This window comes from Gambusia affinis, linkage group LG06 (genome assembly GCF_019740435.1).
Source record: "Gambusia affinis linkage group LG06, SWU_Gaff_1.0, whole genome shotgun sequence".
NCBI classification, from domain to species: Eukaryota; Metazoa; Chordata; class Actinopteri; order Cyprinodontiformes; family Poeciliidae; genus Gambusia; species Gambusia affinis.
In genome coordinates, this window is record NC_057873.1 from 20,693,905 (window position 1) to 20,713,959 (window position 20,055).

Sequence of the window (20,055 nt, forward strand, 5' to 3'; positions counted from 1 at the left end):
CCTCTCACCTTGAGTCTCAGCTATTTCCTTTTCTTTTCGAGTCTCAGTTATTTCCTTCTCTTTTTGAGTCTCAGTTATTTCCCTCTCACCTTGAGTCTCAGCTATTTCCTTTTCTTTTTGAGTCTCAGCTATTTCCTTTTCTTTTCGAGTGTCAGTTATTTCCTTCTCTTTTTGACTCTCCATTATTTCCCCCTCACTTTGAGTCTCAGTTATTTCCCTCTCTTTTTGAGTCTCCATTATTTCCCTCTCATCTTGAGTCTCAGTTATTTCCTTCTCTTTTTGAGTTTCAGTTATTTCCCTCTCACCTTGAGTCTCAGCTATTTTCCCCTCACTTTCAGTTTCTGTTATTTCCTTCTCTCTTTGAGCTTCATCCTTTGCTTCTTGTTGGGTGTCCGGCTGGATTTCATTCTGATTTGCAGGTAATTCAACAGCATTTTCCTCAAGTTGGGTTGTTATAGTTTCAGTCTTTTCAGCAGAATATGTGTCTTCTTGACGAATGTCACCTTCTAATGTTTTTGTTTCACCAGGCTCTGAAGGAGAGGGCTCCACAAGAAGAGTCAAATGTAGAAGGCTCTGAAGTGGTTCTTCTTCTGAGCCAACAGTTTCCTGCTCTTCCAATGCATCAACTGGTTGATCTTCTTCCTCATGTTCCTGATCCTTCCACTCTTCGGAAGGATCATATTCAGATCTTTCCCCCTCACTTACATCAGAAGTTTCATTGTCTGGTTCCACCTGAATCAAGCTCAAGTGTAGTAGGTTATCATCTACTTCACTATCTAGTCCGATAATTTGACTAGGTTCAGCTTTGTCTATCCCGCTCTGTTCATCTGCTTCAGATGGCTGTTCTGCATGTTGTAGGTCAGTTTCCTCATCCTGTGGGCCTTCAGCCGAATCAGTTATATCTGAAATTGGAAGATGTTCGGTGGAAAGTGCTGCTTCTTCAACTGAGTGACTTGGTTCTTCTTCAGTTTGGGATTCGCTTGGTTTTTCTCTAAGAAACAACAACGAAATGGAACATTTTTAGAAATATTACAGATTAAAGCAATGCCTAGAATTTATTAAATGCATCTTTCAAACTCAACTGCGACCTGTGTATGTTCTCTGCTGCTTTTAGTCTCAAGTAGCTCTGTTCCGCCATTTCCTCTCAGCCATGACAAAGAAAATCTTCTTTATTTCCTTCTTCTTGTTTGTCTCACTTCAATGTTTTAGGTCATCAAACAAATTTCGATATTGGGTAAAGACAACCTGAGCAAATACTAAATAAAATGTTCTACTTGAAAAAAATCTATCCAATCGAACCCTACCCTACGTGAAAAGGTGGCCACATGCATGACTCTCTTGTTAAATCATGAATTAGTTGTGATTAACCATATCTTTTGCATTAATTTCACAAGCCACATTTACCAGGTGCTAAATTACTCATCAAGAAATCACCTGAGTAGAACCTGTCAGCAAATTGTGGCCCAAAAAACAAAAACATCATGTTCTAAAAAAAACGTCAAGAAAACAAAGCAGTCAACTGAATAAGACCACTGTTTCCCAAGCTTGTTTTATTATGGGGGCACTGCACAAGCTTGCTATTTCTCCATCAACTGCTTAAGTCTGGTTTGTTGAAGCAGACAAACGTCTAACAATACTTCACATGCAGAGTTTACATGCTTTGAGTTCCAAGGATTTTGGACAAAATAAAATTAAAAAAAACATAGGTGAAGTGTTTCTGTACATATTTCACATCATTAATTCTAATTGTATTATCAAATCAGCTGAATTTGCTAGAAATGCATTAGAGTTTCTCTTAAATATTTGCTCTAAAATCTTAATATGCATAATTTTATTACACTAGTATGAATTGGATTCATTTTGTTATGTTTGTCTTCAAAAGTACATTGAGAAAACAGTGCTTGCAAAATGGCCTTATATTAACTCACTTAGTTGAGTTGAAAGGTCAATATAAAAATGTAATGAATGACAAATTGAGTAAGTTTTTTTTTATTGATGAAAATGTAAACTCCAATGTAATTTCATCAGAGCACATTTCTATCTTTTCTCTCATGTTCTTCCTCTCCCTCTCCTCTTGATCGTGCTTGCTGCACTTAAAGTGACACTCACTTGGAAACGTCGGCCTCCTCTGTTGCTGTTTCGTTTGCATGACTAACAGTCTGGAAAAAAATAAAATAAAAAACAATACAATAAACTAACATAGACTCAGTTTAGTTAAGACATGTTAAGAGCTGCAACTGCAAAAAGTGTGTACCTCTGTACCCTTGAAAGCATGGTTATTGTAGAACCTGTCTTCCAGCCTGGCTGCCCACTCAGAAGGGTCCATCCCACTTTCTGTGAAGAAAGAAGGAAACATCAGTCACCGAAATTTTCCTTATTTAATGAAATATGAAGTTTCAATAAAGTACTGGTATTTTATTTTCTTATGTTCGGTTACCTTCTCTTTCTTTCAGAAGTTTGTCAAAATACTGCGCTGCATATGCAGGGATGTTGTCCGGCTGGTCCCGGAGAACCTCTCGGCTCAGTCCCTCTAAGAGGGCCCCAAACCCCCGAGGTACCCTCAGGTGAGTGTTGGAAAAAGGCACTGACATTTTCCTAAACTACGTGCCTGATTCCAAGCTATAATAACAGCAAGAGGTTTCCGGCTTTTCTCAAGTGAAATGTCACCACTAATTTTGCATCTTTAGTTAACGGACTTTCTAAATATTGTTTGGATTCGCAATTAAATCTCGCTGTTGAATCAGTTAACTGTTTAAATGTAAACCATCTTTCTTAAAAATCCGTTCTAATACAACGGTTTGTTGTAACACCTGTTACCTGGAAGCATTTTAAATCGACCTTTACCGAATCGTTTATAGTTAGCTAGCGCCACTACTAGTGCTGTGTCTTGTTGATATCTGTTACTTAGCAACGGTTCCAAGTACGGAGTGAAATAAGGGTCATGTTTGACGCAACACATTCCACCATAGTTCAATAAAAATCTTTATTTTAGACAAAACATGATAACACAGGCAAAGAGAAATACTTATAAACATTTTTTGTATTTTTAATAGACTTAGAAAAAAAATTAATGATACATTCATAAAAACATCTATTTAAATAAATGTGTTTAATAAAACCAAATAATACTTAAGAGTATATTACAAAAAATGACTTTCACAATTGTATAAGATGAACATAACATAGCTTTTTATAAAAAATTGACTATTGATTATCCCCATTTTCTTTTTTTACTGATAAAGAGAAAATGAGTAATTTAAAATGTTTTTAAACAATAGGTTACTGCGGTAATCCTGAATTTGTTCAAAGAACACCAAAACAAAACTAAACTGCTCATAAGGGAAGATCATATTTACACAAAAACAAGTTGTTTTCTGAATGTTTTCAAGTCTTGTACAAAATCATCATGTACTTCATTTTTATTAACATCAAAAAATTACGGTTTGCTTAACTTGGGGCTTTCAAGTTTAAAAGAGTAAATGCAGCTTATCATCAATATTGTGAACTTTTACTACACATAAAACACTGTATTAACAATGTGCTATACATGTGGATTTCATCTACTGAAACATTTAATGCATTTATATTTATATTCTATTTACAATCAGTTAGGTTTTTCTGCAGTTATTCAGTTATCAGATTGGCACAATTTTGTTTAAAGAAAATCCTGATTATTTATACAATCCTGATTTGAAAAAAAAAATTGCTCGATTTCCTTATTCAAGAAGTTTTATTTTAAGCTCTTTACCTGCTGTAGCAAAATAGGTTTTCCTGTTTTTTGTTTTTTGTTGGGTTTTTTTGCATAAGACTAACAAGAACATTTACAACATCTTAACCAGAGAAGATGCATAAGTATCTGTTTTCCATCCTCCCTTTGCAGTAAACCTGCACAATAAGCCTCTACTGGGTGCTGAAATAGCTGTGTGTAGGCTAATGTATCCCTGGCACAGAGGTTATGTGAACAAAATGCTGCTTCTACAAAATACCAAGAAAAGACAACTCAGAATACATGGGGATCGGCACAAACATTTTATGTTGTGAGGGTTTAATGCAAGCTTCTTTTTTTTTTAATGTAACATTTTGAAACTCAAAATCAGCAGAAAGAGGATTTGATCTTTAAGAATTTGTTCAGGGTTTATCTTTTAATTGTACAAAACCATCTTCGAAACGGTTTTTCTCAAGTCAAATTATTTGTCCTTCAGAATCATCCATTTGAAGATAAAAAGAATACATTAAAACTGTATCAATTTATACACTTAATCCATGTTGTCCATATGTAGGCCTGGTGTTGTCAGAGTGAAAAGCATCAGCAAAACAAGAAAGAACATGTGCTTTGTTGTCCATGATTACTCTCTATTTGCATTTTATCACCTCTGCATTTTAAGCAGCACTTGATGGAATAGACCTTACAAAAAGCATTAGCAGGAGTATTTGAATCACGGTTTACACAGTTAAATGTAAGTTTCTGAAATGTGATTGGAAAATTTACCGAGGTCCGGTGGATGCTTCCTGGACCACATGGTCCAATGAAAGGAAGGCTGAAGTGCTTATGGTCAGGCATATGTTATAACCGCATACTCAGAGTTGGTGCTCATCTTGCGGCTGACCTCTCTGGGCTGGGGAACATGCAGTCTGTCAGCTGAACGCGAGGCCTGCAGGTGGCATCTTGGTTCATCTCCCCGCCACTGCACATGAACCAGAAAAAAACCCCCAAAAAAACCTTTGTTTCACAATGAAGTATTGAATCTCTACTAAAAATCCCGCAAATACACACTAAATTAAACGTCATATTTAAAAATCACAACCACTTAATAACGACAAGCTGCAAGTTTCATTGACTCAAAAGATTACAGACCTCTGTTTTACAACGTAAAAAAAAAAAAAGAAATTAACCATGACAAACCAACTGAAAAACATCACACAAATACTCTATATGAGGGGAAAAATATATTAAATAAAAAACTGCAATAACTTGAATGCACAAGTGTGCAAATCTTTCAATTGATACTTTGTTAGAAGATTCAGTTGTTTTTTGTTGGGAGTCGACAAGCTTACCACATATTGACTTTAAGACACCCAATCTAACTCAAACTGAAAGTCCCCAGGCCTCTTCATTTTAACCCAAATTGTTCTAGGTTTGGCTATAGGGAAACCTTTTTCTTATCACTTGATATATTGTCAAAAAGATCTTGCTGATTTCCATCAAAGCTTGGATTAACTAAAATGGAAAAACAATTAATCTTGAACCCCCTGTATTTTCCTAAAGTTTATTTTTCTATAACGGCACAGAGTATATCTGGAAAGGGTAAGAACTATTTTTATTTTAACTGTACATTATATCCAATTACATGAATTAAGCCTCAGCTGTCTTAGTCTGAGTTTCCTGACATCTGCAAATTTGCATCCTTATAGGTTTAAAGTAATCTTTCAAATTTCTCTACTTTTGTCTTCTTTTTGGAAGTTACATTAACGTTTTGAAGCTGTTTAGCCAGACTTCTGACTTGAATCTGATAGAAATTATGTGGAGGGAATGAAAGACCAATATCAAAGAGGCTTTCCAGTCTCAGAGACTCAGAGCTCATCACCAAAAGTTGAATCACCAAAATACCTATCGGGAAACATTAAACAAGATGACCACCAATTACAATAAGGGTCTGATTCCTGTGATGCCAACACAGATTCTTCAAATAATTATTGAGAAAGGCATAAATAATGTCTGCATGATCTGTTCCTAAATTGACACTCCTTTTATGTTGTTATCCTTTGAGAAATTCTTGTCTCATTTCCTATCAAGCATAAACTACTCACTTGACTTAGAATAGTTTTAAATCCAGATGTGATCTGGCTTGTCTTTTATTGAGGTTTGGTGTTTTTCTACATGGGCTGATTTCTGTCGCTGGATAGAGAAGTGAACAAGACAAAGGTATCCAAACGTGAGCGCACTTACTCAATTAGGCGATTACCCCCATTTTTATTTTTTAAATTTCTCTGAAATATTTCCTTTGGTTGTTTAGTTGAATTTCACGGGATATACATCATGTCGAAGATGCTGTAGAACATTTTTTAATTTATCCTGATCTAATCTTTTTCATCGGAGTATCTGATAGTTTGACACTTTAAGATCCACTGTATACGAGTCATGCTGTAAAGTAGCTCATTAATAAATTGACGACTTTACTGAGGTTTTCCACAGCCTAAATGGACAAAAGTCATTGTTTTTTTTGCTTGTCTGTGCTGAAAATGGTTGTGTTTTAATGTACTCAACCAAATCAAAATGTATACAAACTAAGCCAACAGTGTTGCTTAACAACTGATGCAAATTTCTGAGCAATTTGTACTGCCAAATAAAAATGTATAATTCTAAAATCCATAAATATTTGGAAATAAAAAAACTAACTAACACACAAAGTAAAACATTTCTTCTGAAATGTCTTGCGTGCAATAAGGTGGATCGAAACTAAAGCAACAATATCTGTCAAATTCTCTTATGATTCTTGTAGCTAATGACACATCTAATATATAACAGCTAATATAACAGCACTTTAGCACTAGATAACATAAACTAAGCACATATTTGCAAAAGCCTAATTATCATATAGAGATTATATTTAAAAAGTAAAAAAAAAAAGTTTTTTGGTAAACCCTCCTGTGTGATAAACATGGAGATGGAATGATTGTCTTGCTTTGTCTCTCACCTCTCCTGTTCCTAAGTAGCCAACCTTAGTGAGCTCGGGTGTACTGACCCCTCGGACGGTGATCATTATGTCTGCATATGGAACCTCTGTGTCCCCATCATTGTCTGGGTCAAACAGAACAACGCATTTTACTTGTAAATATCAGCCAACATATGGACTATAATTCAGATGGTTCTGCGTGTTTGTCTTACCGGGCGGAGGAATTCGTAAGGTTATTTTCTCGCTCTGTGTTGATAGCGTCCCTGGATGGAGAAGATGGCAAACGTTAGCTGAAGAGCCCTTTCTGTATGCTCTTTATTTATCTGATATTTTTGATGTTTTACCTTTTACTGGTAGGAGGACTGCATTTGGAGATTGAGATGAGCTGGGAAAGAATTGAAAATAATGCTGATTTGTATAATCTAAATCACGAATTTCACTGTTAATCTCACAGAAATGTGAACGAAGATGAGTTTAGACGGCTCACCATGATGTGGACACAACACGCTCCCCTGGAATGAGAGACACTACATTCAAATCTGTGCATTTTTCTTGCTTTCATCTAGGATTTACACTTATTATTTTTGCAAAAGAATACTACATTGTAATCACCTCTACCCTTCCAGATTGGCTTGTTGCGATTTACGCACAAGAAGACGGCCAAAGCTGCAAGAACCATGGCCACTGTGACGGTTACCGCTGCCAAAACCTTCATTACATTAAACTGTCCTGTTGTCATAAAAACAGATGCATTAGAATTTCTTACATGTAAAAAATATTTTTTTTAATCATTTAGAATGTTTTTGTTTTTGATACTGCCTCACCTCTGTTTGAAGTCCCTGATTCAGTAGGAAGCGATGCTAAGATAATTAAGATCATTGTGTTAAAACATATGGATTAATCAAAATCCGTTCAAATAATTGTTGCAAATAGGGAATATTTTGTATCAGACATTGGAAAGGCTTCTCACTATTTTCAAGAAGAGTGTTTGGGTTACTTGTCCAGTTTGGGACATTGTCTTGAGCTACAAGTACAAGAGAAAGGGTGATTCAGTTCTTGCTTCCTTACACAACTTATGTTATATGTATATATACATGTATATATAGAACGTTGCATACCTTGAAGTCGAAGGAAAATAGTGTGAACTGTTGTTTTTGTGAGCGTAGGGTCCTCTGTATCTTCTGTGTAGCAGCTGTAGTTCTTCGCTGTGTCTTGAGTAGAAATGTTTGATAGGCAGATGGACACAGTGCAAAGGCTGCCATTACTTTTAGTTGTGTTACAAGGAGAGATATCAGACTCTGTCCTCCAGGAGCCGCGGACAAATCCAGACGAGCAGTTATAGGTGCAGTTCAGCATGAGACTTTGCCCCTGTCTTACCATCTTGTAATCAGTGGGTGCCTTTGCATTTTCAGAAATCACACTTCCTGCAAAGAGAAGATAATTTAGTTACATTAGAGAAAGAGAAGTTATATTACTATGAAGATGAAACATTAGGAATAATTGTTTTACCTTTTAGAACTGAAAGAAAGAGTATGATCAAGTAGACTAAGACCTGCATTGCCGTTCCTTTTTTCTTATTTCTTCGTTCCTTATATTCAAACATAAAATACCCCGTGTTCTTGCAGCCTGCTGTTGGTTGCACCTGCACATACCCACATATATGTTTCTCCTCTTAAGTTCGGGTACAGGAAGTGGTGTTCAAAAGGATTCAGGGGTGTGCAAAAATAATGCACAACTTTCCATACAGCGCATCTGGCTTCCTGTCAGAAAAGTGCTGTTAAAAAACAAATAGGGTAAACGCATCATGGAACACAATTATGCAATACTGATTTTTTTTTTTTTTTTACTGTAGATTAAGTTTTTTATTTGTGGATTAATACTATGCTCATGCAGTTGACACCAAGCTTTTCAAAGGCCTCACAGCACATGCTAATGCAGGAAGGCTGAGGGTGTCATTTGCTTTTGTAGCTTTGTGTCTGCTCCAGTAACAGCTGTAGTCAACTTTCGATGCTTCACTATATTTTAATTATCTATTTTGCAATTATTTCCCTGGGAAAACATAATGAGCATTATGTGCATCCATTTATTCCATGCAAATAAATGACTTTGATATATTCTATGTCTTAAATCTCCTACTTACAGTGAATGACAGCTCATGGGTAACATAAATAATTTGCTGTGATCCACTAACAGAAACAACTAGGCTAGCGTTTGCACTTGCTCATGCATAATGAAAGTCACAGATACAGTTACAGAACCTAATTGCACATCACTGTCAGCTTGAGTCACCACCTGGGAATCACATTTCGTGCTCATTTCACTTTCAGGCTCTAAACATTTATCCTTGTAGGATTAGACCAAAATGCTGTGCTCTGGATATGGAGAAAACCTGTAACATGCTCTTGTATACGGGATTAGACATCCAGATATGATGTGTTTGGTGGGGGCTATGTATTTGCTATGTGTTTTAGCTCCTGGGGTTTTTCTGCTGCTCATCCAACCTGGAGCTGCTTCAGGTAAGAAAAACCATCTTCATGCTTTTGTTATTTCCTAAAGTGCATTTATCAACATAATGATCAATTTCTACGTTCTCCCTTTTTTGGGGTGAGAAGTCACAGAGGGGAGTGCAGATCTTATTCTCAGTGACGAAGTGCATGTTGGTGTGTGTCCAGAAGGAAAGTACTTCCACCAGCAGCTTTGTTTGGATTGTCCTTCTGGTCATTTGTAAGTTGTCAGGCATATTCGAATCTATAGGGCAGAATATTATTTAATTTTTTTTATTTTTATTTTTTTTGCATTGGATAAAATAAATTAGTAATTAATTATGTTTTGCCTACTTTATGTCTGCTCTATAGCTGCCCTGGAAATGTATCTGCACCTAATCGATGTCCAGCAGGAACATTCAACCTCTACACAGGGAAGATCAGCATCGATGACTGCCAGGTAAAACACTTTTTCACAAGTCTTTGATTGCTGAAGGCCAAAAGGTATGATTTACATTCAAATAAAACTTTCCCAACAATTTTACTTGTTATAACACTTAATTAAATATAATCAAGGACAAGTGTTTTCCAAACATTTTGACACCAAAATGTTGTAGTTACAGTTGCAGTGCTTTCAAAAATTTGGATGCTCCTTCAACTTCTCCAACTTTTGTTACTTTACAATCACAAATTCAGATGCATTTAATCAGGATTTAATGTGATAGGTGGTGACTAACACATAGAAGTAGGAAAATTATATATGGTTTTCAAATCTAAAAAGTGGGGCCCATTTGTTGCCATAACTTCCATAACTAGCCCCCATGTTCTTTAATAACACTAAACAAAATCCTTCGAACGCAGCTGCAATTTGTGTTTTGGTAATACAGTTCACATAGTTAACAGAAATTACACAATCATGGGTTATTTTAATTAAAATAAAACAAAATAAAGTGGCTGTTCTTCATGAGCCTTTATTTTTTGTCTCATATGTTGTCCTTAACGTTGCAGATGGCAACTGGTTGTAAACAACAGTACTACAATCGTTTGGAATGTTATAGAAAAGATACTTTACTTTGGCTAAGTGACAAAATTCCACTGGTTAACCTTAGTGAGCAGAAAACCACACATGTTTGGAGATTAAAAAGCAAGAATTCAAGGTTGATTCATATTACTTTTGTAAGAGAGCATTGGTGAACAAACGGCTACGAAAGGTTTGAATAGAAAATCAGTGGCATGATTTGAACTAATGTGCCTCCATTCTGACTGAGCTTTTGCTATTTTGTTCAGATGACTTGACAAACATTTCAGTCTACAGGTGTGCAAAGCTTGTAGAAACATATTCCAAAAAGCTAGCACCTGTAACTGCAGCAAAAGGTGGTTATGCAAAGCTTGAACTCAGAAAGCTGAATATAAATCCAAATCTTTTATATTGCCCAAATTAATATTTGTGTAAATTAAGTGCCTTTATGTGACCTCATTGCTATTTGCTGTATGTTGCAGCCTTGTATTCCAGGCCTGATCAGTTCAGAGGACAGAGTGGATTGTCGGCTGTGTCCTGCAGGCTTTTCATGTGACGTCACCAATGGAACACTTTATTTATGCCCAGCAGGACAACATTCACCCGAAGGGGTCCTACAGTGTCTGACCTGCCCTTTTGATTCTGTTTGCAAGTTTGGGCTTCCTTATAAGGTCACCATCAACCATTAAAGACGTGAAAAGAATTGAAAACGCTTTTACAGCTTGCTGCACAAAAAGAAAATTTACTTGTTTTTTTACGGTTTTTATGTGCTCACAGTGTGCACCTGGAAAGGAGCCCGACGTGGATCACACTGAATGTATTGACTGTTTCCCGGGTTTTTACTCCACTATTTGTACGGCTCTGTGTCTACAGTGTCCCGCAGGTAGTGCTTCTAGAAAATATTACTTCTTTTTAGCTATTGTGTCTGTTCTATTTGATAGTTAAATGTCATAAATATGTGCCACAATACCTAAGTTTGTGCCTTATGGCTGCTGTAGGAAATTACTGTCCAAACAGTGGGATGTCACAGCCACTTCCCTGTCCTTCTGGTTGGACCTCCACACCTGGACAGACTTCCTGCCGTAGGTGTAATGATACATCCTTGCTGTGTGGAGGCGCTGTGGCACCCCGCTGGAGCCAGTCTGTGCACAGATCTGGTCAAGCCAACACCTGTAGACCGGGAACCTACAAACCTGTAAAGGAAGATGAAGATTGTATTTCCTGTCCAAAGGGTTAGTGTTAAATATTGCTTTATTATTTTAGAAGGGCTTTTTTTTTTTTTTTTTTTTTTTACTTCCAGAAAGAAACCAAACATGATTTGGTTCTTGTTTATGTCGTTGTTAGGTCATTATTGTGTGGGAGGTGTAGCTATACCCTGTCCTGCAGGGAGTTATGGTCCTAAAGAAGGTCTGGAGAGACTGAAAGACTGTGCAACCTGCCCTGCCGGTACAGCTCTATCAAAACCAAATGTTTTCAAGTCCAAAGAGTTGCACAAATTCTGTGGGCTTTAAACTTTCTAATTGCAGTTTCTCAAGCCGAAGGAACTAAATGTTTTCCATCTTTTCCACCATACAGGCTGTGTCCTTTACAAAATGTTTTTCTAATCTATAAATACTTTTCTCAAGGGTTTTACTGTCTGGAAGGGAGCTCACAGAGACCCTCCTCCCAGTTCATGTGCCCACAGGGCTATTACTGTGAAGAGGGCACCGCCACCCCTCATGGGTCACCTTGTCCTGCTGGTACATCAGGGGAACAACTGGGTCAGACAAGTAGGGCAGCCTGTAAAAGATGCAAAGAGGGACGCTTCTGTCCCGCAGGTTAGTCTTTGTTCGGATAAAACTCACTTCACTGGAGCAACAGATACTGAAATTCAAATAAAACATGTCCCAGAAAGTAAATGTTTCTCACTTGTAGAAAACATACACACACACACACAAAGGTAGCTAAAATGTTTCAACAACAGACATTGTGAACAGAGTTTATTTTTTAAAATACGCTGTATTTGTGAAAGACTTCCTCAAAGTTCAATGAGGTTTTTCCAAACGTTTCTTGCTTTGTGTTTTACCTTAAACAGGGTCTTCAGGTCCAGGTTTGCCCTGTGCTAGAGGAAGGTTCTGTCCAGCTGGCACATTAGAGGAAGTGACTTGTCCATCAGGCACCTTCACCCCTCACCAAGGAGCCATAAGTGAGTTTTCAACATGGGCAGTTTCAGTCAGAAGTGCAGATATCATAAGGATGTTATGTTGATTTTGGACTGTATTTAAACTGTGCTTCTTCACAGTGTTAAAGTTATGCTCACAGGCTCAAATATTTTCATATAAACCTCATTTAATTGAGTAGTATGCTTTTTGAAGCCATCAATAAAATTGTGGCATTATTCTGGTTTGATATTTAATCACGGTTATTAACAAGACTGAGATATTTCATTCAAATATGGTGATTTTATGTCATATACCTTTCATTTCAGGGATGGTTAACAATTTGGAGCTTAGGTCAGGGCCTTTCATCAGGCTTAAGGTCAGCTGGTTTGACCCAAAACCAATCTTAATAAGTCTTTGGGATCAAAATATCATTTGTTTCAACTTTTTCAGACTGTGACCTCAATATTGTTGACAATCTGTGGACTATTTTCAAATGAGAGTAGATACAATATTTAACCAAATTGATGGAGATTTTATGAAAGCTGGACAACAGCTGTGGTAATGGTACAACCTGTGGGGGTGTATGAAAAGATTTCAGCCAATAATTATTCTGAACAACAATAGAAGAATATTTCACTCTAGAATAAAATGGTTCACTTAAAACAATTTAAAACTCCAAATTTAATTGTGGAGTATATGTAAACATCAGACCAGAATTGTTTATATATACATATACTTATTTTTGTTGAAACTTACATAAAAGAAGTGACACGTTGGCAAACCTTTTACTGTAAATTAAAAACACCTTCCACTGTTGTGTGGTTGTTGGTAAATGTCTATATTTTGCTTACATTTAACTTAATTCAATCTTTGATTTTATTTTCTAAAGTTTTGCAGGCAATAATTCAATGTTTTTACACTAGTCCAATCTTCTCATGAGGTGAAATGCTCCTTGATTGCATAAATTACTCAGTTACTAAAGGTTCCCCTGGGAAACCACAATATCTAGATGGAAAATCGCAATGGACAGATGCCAAAGAGGGAAAAAAGCTGATTGAAAAGAAAAAAGCTATTGAGAAAAGACTCACAACTTAACATAGCAAAGGAGGTTTATGTAACAGACCTACATTGACGTCAGTATTCTAACTTTTTCTTCCAGGTGTGAAGGACTGTCTTAAATGTCCACCTGGTTTCTACTGTCCTAAGGGGACCAGCGACCCGATGCCCTGTCCAGCGGGGTCCTTCAACCCCTTAGAGGGGCAGGATGAGGTGGCTGATTGCAGAGAATGCTACCCGGGGAAGGCCTGCACACAGATAGCTCTAAAGGCTCCAGATGTAGACTGCATGCCTGGGTAAGCAACCTGTTCAGAAACATGAAAATATTTCATAAAGAATGCTTCCGTATGCTCATGGCTTTGGTACTTTAAGTATGATGAGAAAGAGCAGTTCTAAGGGATTTGTCTGCATAGGTTCGTGTGTCCTCCTGGCTCATCAAAACCCAACGCACCAGCCAACGCCTGCCCTCCGGGATCGTTTAGCAATCGCATCAATCTTACTGACCGCTCACAGTGTCAACTCTGCCCAGCACAATACGCCTGTCTGAGAGGTTACCTTTTCATGTTCAGCAGCTTCTTAAAAGGACTTGCATCAGGAAAAACAAAGTCTTCTTTATGCTTTACAAACATAGATTGGTGACATCTCATTCTAATTTACAGTGTGTTACAATGTAGTCATGCTGCTTGAAATGTTCCACTTTTGTTACAAATGTCAATATATTTTCTTTTGATTTGATGGGATACACATGCATTATAGTGATGCATAAGAAACTGGATTTAAGCATTTTACCCATAAAAGTCATGGCATTTAGTAAAGTACAGCCTCTTTAATTCTGGTACTCCTAAACAAAAACTATCTTTGATTTCAGCATAAATTGAGTTGTTCAAAAAGAACTCAGAGGTCTGTTAGGGAACATTAGTAAATAAACAATTTTATGGAGAACAAGGCCTTAATCCAAATGAAAATCTTTGGTAAGACCTGTTTGAATTGACTATAATCTTGTCACTAAAGAAAAAAAAAAATTGGGCAAACAATTTTGAGTCTAATTTTGAAAAGTTGGTCGAGATTTTGCCAAAAGACTTGCAGCTGTGATTGCAGGACTTTTGTGAAACATTTTGAAGACTAAGTATTGTATCCTACGTCACAGTTTTGCATTATTTTGTGTTGTTTAAAAATATAAAACTGAAATTCAATTAAATTATATAGAATTTTGTAGAATTTTACGATGCGACAAATTCTGAGAAAGTTTAAGGGGTGCAAGGCTCTGAAAACGCATCAGCAGCAATATTTGAAGATTTAAGTATGGATTATTTATCTTTTCTCCGAAACAAAATTTTTTTCTTATTATATTGGCGATTCTTATTTTTTCATTTCTGCTGTTTCAGGAACAGGTGGTATTCAAAGACCGCCACTTCTTTGTTTCGCCGGACATTATTGTCCCCCTGGAACGATGTTTCCGACGCAGTACAAGTGTCCAGTGGGGACATGGAGCAGTCAAAGTGGACTGGAGGCTGAAGCAGAGTGCCAGCCGTGCCCTCGAGGTTGGTACTGCTTGGCTGGGTCTGCAGCTCCATCAGGCCGATGTAACTCTGGACACTACTGTCCTGAAGGTAAACATGTACGAGTTGAAGGCACGGAAAGAAAAGTATTTTTTTATTTATTTTTTTCTGTTTGACTCTGAACGTTTTTAAGATTGTATGTAAATGATAAACTTGCAAATTGTCGTTTAAATATCTTTACAACGTACTGCAAACATTTCACTCATGCAGTAGTCATGAGTCATTCATTCGGATATAATTATGGGGATGTTGCTTTCTCAGGGACAGCATATGGCACCCAGTACCCTTGCCCTGCAGGCACCTACAGCATCCAAATGGGCAACAGATACAGGGAGGACTGCTTGACTTGTCCCGAAGGTTCATTCTGTCAGCTGGGAACCTCCAAACCCTCACCTTGCCCTCCGTGCGTAAACAGAACATCAGAAATAAGATGTGTGCTTTTTGATAAGAGAATGAAGCAGGTGTTAAAACTGTGATTCGGTAACTATGTCTGCTCTGTCACTCTCAGCTCCTCATTTCGCCGCCTGAAAGGAGGGCGAAGGCTGGAGGACTGCTCCCCATGCCCTGCTGGCTATTTTTGTCCCTACTCAGCCACTATCACCCCGAGAGTCTGCGGAGCTGGCAGCTATTCTGTAAGACCCCATTAAACACACGCCTGTGTGACTGTGACTGGGCAACTGACGGCACCAGTGGAAACCAGCGCTGGTGTAGTCCCATCACTCTGGAAACGGTTTTGATTGTCCTATTTTTAGATTACATTTACCACCCACATGCAATCTCCTTATATTACTCACCTACTGTGTACATCTGTAAATGCCAGCAGGAGAGATAGTGTAGTGCTTTTGACATAATATATAATCTTTTTTCCCTCTCAATTTGAGGCCTTCTTAATGTTCCAGCAATTTCCAGAGTCAAATATTTCTTTTTCGCAAGTTTCCAGTGTGCGTTTTGCTGTCTCCCACCTCCATGCCGGTTGATATCTTTAACTTCAACTCCCTGAATGTTTCTTCTCATTCTCTTGTGTGTAGGATGAGGGCTCTGTGGAGTGCTCGCCGTGCCTACAGGGGCATTACTGCAGTAACGAGACCACCAGCGAGGAGGCCATGCTGAGTGTCATGGTGTGCCCACCTGGTTTCCTCTGCTCTCAGGGTTTGGCCAGAGACCCTCAGAGATCAGCCACGCTCTGCCCTCGAGGTTTCTACTGTCCCGGAGGAGGCATTGTGAGTCTTGGAGTAGGGAAACAGATGACTGTAGTGAATATAAATAAAAGAGCACCACATTTTGAATGAATCTGCCTGCAAATTTAAATACGCAGGACCCAAACCCCATTCCATGCCCTAACGGGACGTACAGTTCATCTCCTGGTCTGCGTGACGTATCTCAGTGTGTCCAGTGTCCCGAGGGGAAGTATTGTTATACCCAGCAGCCTCAGGAGCAGCCAATCACCAAGCCTGTAAGAAAAGAACTGAATTTAAGATGAAATGCCTTATTCACTTTACAAGCTATTACCCAGATGAGGGCAAATTTGTTGGCTTTACTGGCAAAGGTGTGTGAAATAAAAAAAAAAATGTATTTGATTGCAGAAGCATGATCTCACGCAGAATTGAAAAATCCTTTAAAAAATGTGTTCCGAGACGGGGTGGGAAAAATTAAAAGTGAGGAAAAAATATTAACAGAGTCACCAAAGGTACATCTGCTGGTAAACCAAACAGTCCCTTCCAAGTAAGACATAAGTTTCTACACTCCTCTAATTAGTATTCACTGATATATAAAAGTGACACAGTGACCCATTTCCCTTAGCAGATGGAATAAAACAAGAAAACAGGTGTTTTGTGAAGAGGATGGTAAGAAACATAAAGAAAAAACCTCTATCTGTTGGAAAAATACAGCAAAAAGAGGAGTCCTGGGGTCACTGATTCTCCATAACAGCTGCCATTTCCAAGGCTGTGAAGTTATGTAAAAAGATGTGTAGGGTGAGCTGAAGAGAAGAAAGCATTAGAGAGGATCCAGCACTCTGATCAGATTAGAGCTGCGATGTTCTAACTTTTTGCCACGTGGGGCAAAACATTTACTGCGAAAGTCCATTTTTTTCTTTTTTATCTTGCCAATAATGAGCTAAAAGTACAATATTTTAACGAAACAAAGTTGTCTGGTAGGGGGAATGTGGGTCATTTGCCTTTCAAAAAAAGCTCTGCAATTTTGTAGTTTGCACCTTTCCAGAATTGTGGTAGTGGGCCAGACAGAATCCTTCTAGCGGCTGCAAACAGGCCAGGGGCCACCCTTTGGAAACCCATGATCTATGAAGATTGAGGAATAGTAAAAGATAGCCTAATTTTAATCAGCAAGTTCACATGAACTAAGTTTGGTTGGTAATTTTACCAGTGTGGAGTTATACAACTATGACAAAACATATATTTTTTCCCTTAAAGTTGCAATAGGTAACCTTTATACAAATATGTGTTTATTTATTTATTTTTACAAATTAGTTAAAACTATTAGTATGTCCTGACTCATGACAGTAGAATAATAGATAGATGTGAAAAAACATCAAGCTTCTCTGGCTCCCTCCAGTGGTCCTACTGCTATCTGCAGAATTGCACTGTGCTTGATCAGAAACAACCAATCAAAGCCAGGGGGAGGGACTTAGCACTCTTGCATGGGCTGCTCACACTCTGCCCCATAGTTCATTCTCCATGTTTTAATGGCGGAGAAACAAGCTTACTTTACTGGAAAACATTTTTTCCGGTCATTGGTGCTTACTAGGCTGTGCATACACAACAGGCTCCACTGCGGGAGAGTCAAATTTTCAAAGTTAACTCACAACTAGTAGTGCATCTTTAAGGTTTTTTGTACATTTTTGCCAGCAATGCCAGTAAATGAATCAAGGTTTGTAGTGACTTATTCATGTATAAGGTTTTTAAAATCTTTATTTGTATTTCACTGTGAATGTTTTGTGTGTATTCTCATACCAAAGACAGAGCCATGTCCTGATGGGCACTATTGCCCTCCAGGGACCGGCCACCCCTACACACACCCCTGTCAGGTTGGCAAGTTCAGAAACAACACGCATGGTCACACTGGAGAAGTCTGCATTTTATGTCCCTCTGGGCATTTCTGCAGCAAACTGGGAATGGATCTGCCTTTGCTCTGCCCTCAGGTGGGACCTAAAGGGATCCACAATTAGTTGAACGTGTTGGTCTAAATATGTTGTAATTTTCCAATTAACTGAAACAATGCTGTTTCTGATACATCAAACTCATAATTACTTTAAAAAAATGATGTCTTTTGGTATATTTTTCCTCAATGGAGGTTGCAGTTTTTTCACCTGCACAATGCATGCTGGGTTGATGACGTGTTTCAGCCCGTTCTGTAATGGAATCTACACAGTAAACACAGGAAGGCTAACTGTACCTGAGTTGTTATTTATCAATTTGCTTTTGACTGGTGTAAATTTAGACAATGCCACACAGTGTCGCTGTTGACTGTAATTCAAAAAATAAAAATAATGAGGTGAGTCTGCGTTGCTTCCCACATTAAAAAGCATACGTCATTTACCCAGGATGCATTGCACCATAAAATAAACGTATAAAAACTTAACAGTGTTATTAATGTATTCCTTTTACATCTAAAATAAATATTTCTCAAATAAAGTCCATTGTTACAACTAATTATAGATCCCTTTAAACAAATTCACTCGTTTCTCTTGAAAGACAGAACTAGCAGATTCCTAAATTGCTCTCAGATTATATAAAAACACAATCAACATAACATATCACCTCATTCATTACTCATTTCAGGGGTCTTACTGTCCAGACGGCACCTCTACTCCTAAGCCTTGTCCCGAGGGAACCTACAGCTCGCACTCTGCTCTCAGTGAGCTGTCACAGTGTGCCCCTTGTGGCGGTGGACAGTATTGCAGCGGTGTTGGACTGAGAAAGCCTTCTGGAAGCTGCAAAAAACGTTTCTACTGCAGAGTGGGAGCTAAATCTGCAGTACGATTCTGTTATTGCTGTGAAAGAACCAGCAGTGCCTAAATGTTTTACTTCACATATATTAGGAAATCATTTTTTTCAGTCGCTTTCAGAGTCCTTGAATTTTTGCTCCTTTTCACATGTAGGGTTCTGTTCATTTATGTCCAGACTCCAGCTGATGGACCAACGGGAGGTTTATGTCCCCCTGGAGGCTACTGCCCTCTGGCCTCAACCTCTCCCATCCCCTGTCCGTCTGGCACTTTCAGCAACAGCTCTGGCCTCAGCAGCCCTGAGGAGTGCGTCAGTTGTCCGCCTGGGTAATTCAACTCAAACTAAATCGCCATTTTTGAGAGCAAATACATTATTTCCATATACAACCATATTCTCACTCTCCCTATCTCAGTTTTTATTGTTTAGGCTCCAACAATACCTCACCTTCAGGACGTTGTTTTCCTGGTTTCTACTGTACTGGAGGATCTTCATCACCAATTCAGAATGAAGTAGAAGAAGGCTTTTATTCTTTGGAAGGAGCAGCCCGGCCAGAGCCATGCCCTTTAGGCACTTTTCAGCCGGTAGGAAGTAATAAGTACATTTAATTTGACGGTGCTAATCTGAAATTGCAACGCATATTTTACCTAAAAAAAACAAACAACTTACCAGCGTCGAGGTGCAGGTTCATGTGTGGCATGTCAGGGAGGCAGGCTATGCAATCGAACAGGCTTGTCCCAGTCACCAGTCTGCCCCACAGGACACTACTGTCCTCCTGGTTCCTCTGCTGCACGCCCCTGTCCTTCGGTCAGTATCTTCATGTTTGTGATGTTTCTGTCTCCCTGCTTTGATGTTGCTACAGAAATATGATTGTTTATGAATTCATTGTTTGCCTGATAATTACAAATGCTACTGTGTGAATGAGTAGAGATGAGAACCATTAAAGCTCAAAACAGTCTCGGCTTACTTAGAGCATTAAGAAATCTGATTAGCATCAAACTTCCTACGCTTTTTCTGCCTCTGCACTGCTCTTTATCTCATGAAATGACTAGTTTTTTTGGGCAATCTAAAATGTACCATTGCGTTCATCAACTCTATGCTCTGTGCAATTGCCTAGTATACTGACATTCTGAATGCAGCCTGTGCAAATGATGGTGAATAATTC

At 38.2% G+C, this 20,055-nt stretch overlaps 3 protein-coding genes across 3 annotated transcripts in view; 1 reads left to right on the forward strand and 2 right to left on the reverse strand.

Annotated features, from left to right (window-relative positions):
* Positions 1-1,973: 1,973 nt before the first annotated feature.
* On the reverse strand, positions 1,974-2,858 carry LOC122833196 (sperm surface protein Sp17-like). The gene is made up of 3 exons (XM_044120594.1): positions 2,438-2,858; positions 2,255-2,334; positions 1,974-2,159 (listed from the first exon to the last, which is right to left on the reverse strand). Exons 1-3 carry the CDS (start codon positions 2,589-2,591, stop codon positions 2,106-2,108), a joined length of 288 nt encoding a protein of 95 aa, XP_043976529.1. The 5' UTR covers positions 2,592-2,858; the 3' UTR covers positions 1,974-2,105.
* Positions 2,859-3,607: 749 nt separating this feature from the next.
* LOC122833068 lies at positions 3,608-11,275 on the reverse strand. The gene is made up of 11 exons (XM_044120366.1): positions 11,204-11,275; positions 8,184-8,316; positions 7,793-8,098; positions 7,645-7,698; positions 7,499-7,534; positions 7,287-7,403; positions 7,162-7,186; positions 7,019-7,059; positions 6,887-6,937; positions 6,696-6,799; positions 3,608-4,685 (listed from the first exon to the last, which is right to left on the reverse strand). Exons 1-11 carry the CDS (start codon positions 11,273-11,275, stop codon positions 4,554-4,556), a joined length of 1,071 nt encoding a protein of 356 aa, XP_043976301.1. The 3' UTR covers positions 3,608-4,553.
* Positions 11,276-11,381: 106 nt separating this feature from the next.
* The window catches only part of si:ch211-286b4.4, a 65,569-nt gene continuing 56,895 nt past the window's right edge, over positions 11,382-20,055 (forward strand). The window contains exons 1-16 of the mRNA XM_044120598.1: positions 11,382-11,407; positions 11,520-11,621; positions 11,801-11,992; positions 12,250-12,360; positions 13,476-13,668; positions 13,786-13,922; positions 14,758-14,982; positions 15,193-15,334; positions 15,440-15,563; positions 15,960-16,151; positions 16,247-16,384; positions 17,906-18,088; positions 18,729-18,923; positions 19,071-19,219; positions 19,306-19,474; positions 19,563-19,697. Coding sequence (XP_043976533.1) covers positions 11,848-11,992; positions 12,250-12,360; positions 13,476-13,668; positions 13,786-13,922; positions 14,758-14,982; positions 15,193-15,334; positions 15,440-15,563; positions 15,960-16,151; positions 16,247-16,384; positions 17,906-18,088; positions 18,729-18,923; positions 19,071-19,219; positions 19,306-19,474; positions 19,563-19,697 — 2,238 coding nt within the window. The 5' untranslated portion in view covers positions 11,382-11,407; positions 11,520-11,621; positions 11,801-11,847. The remainder of the gene's footprint in view (positions 11,408-11,519; positions 11,622-11,800; positions 11,993-12,249; positions 12,361-13,475; positions 13,669-13,785; positions 13,923-14,757; positions 14,983-15,192; positions 15,335-15,439; positions 15,564-15,959; positions 16,152-16,246; positions 16,385-17,905; positions 18,089-18,728; positions 18,924-19,070; positions 19,220-19,305; positions 19,475-19,562; positions 19,698-20,055) is intronic.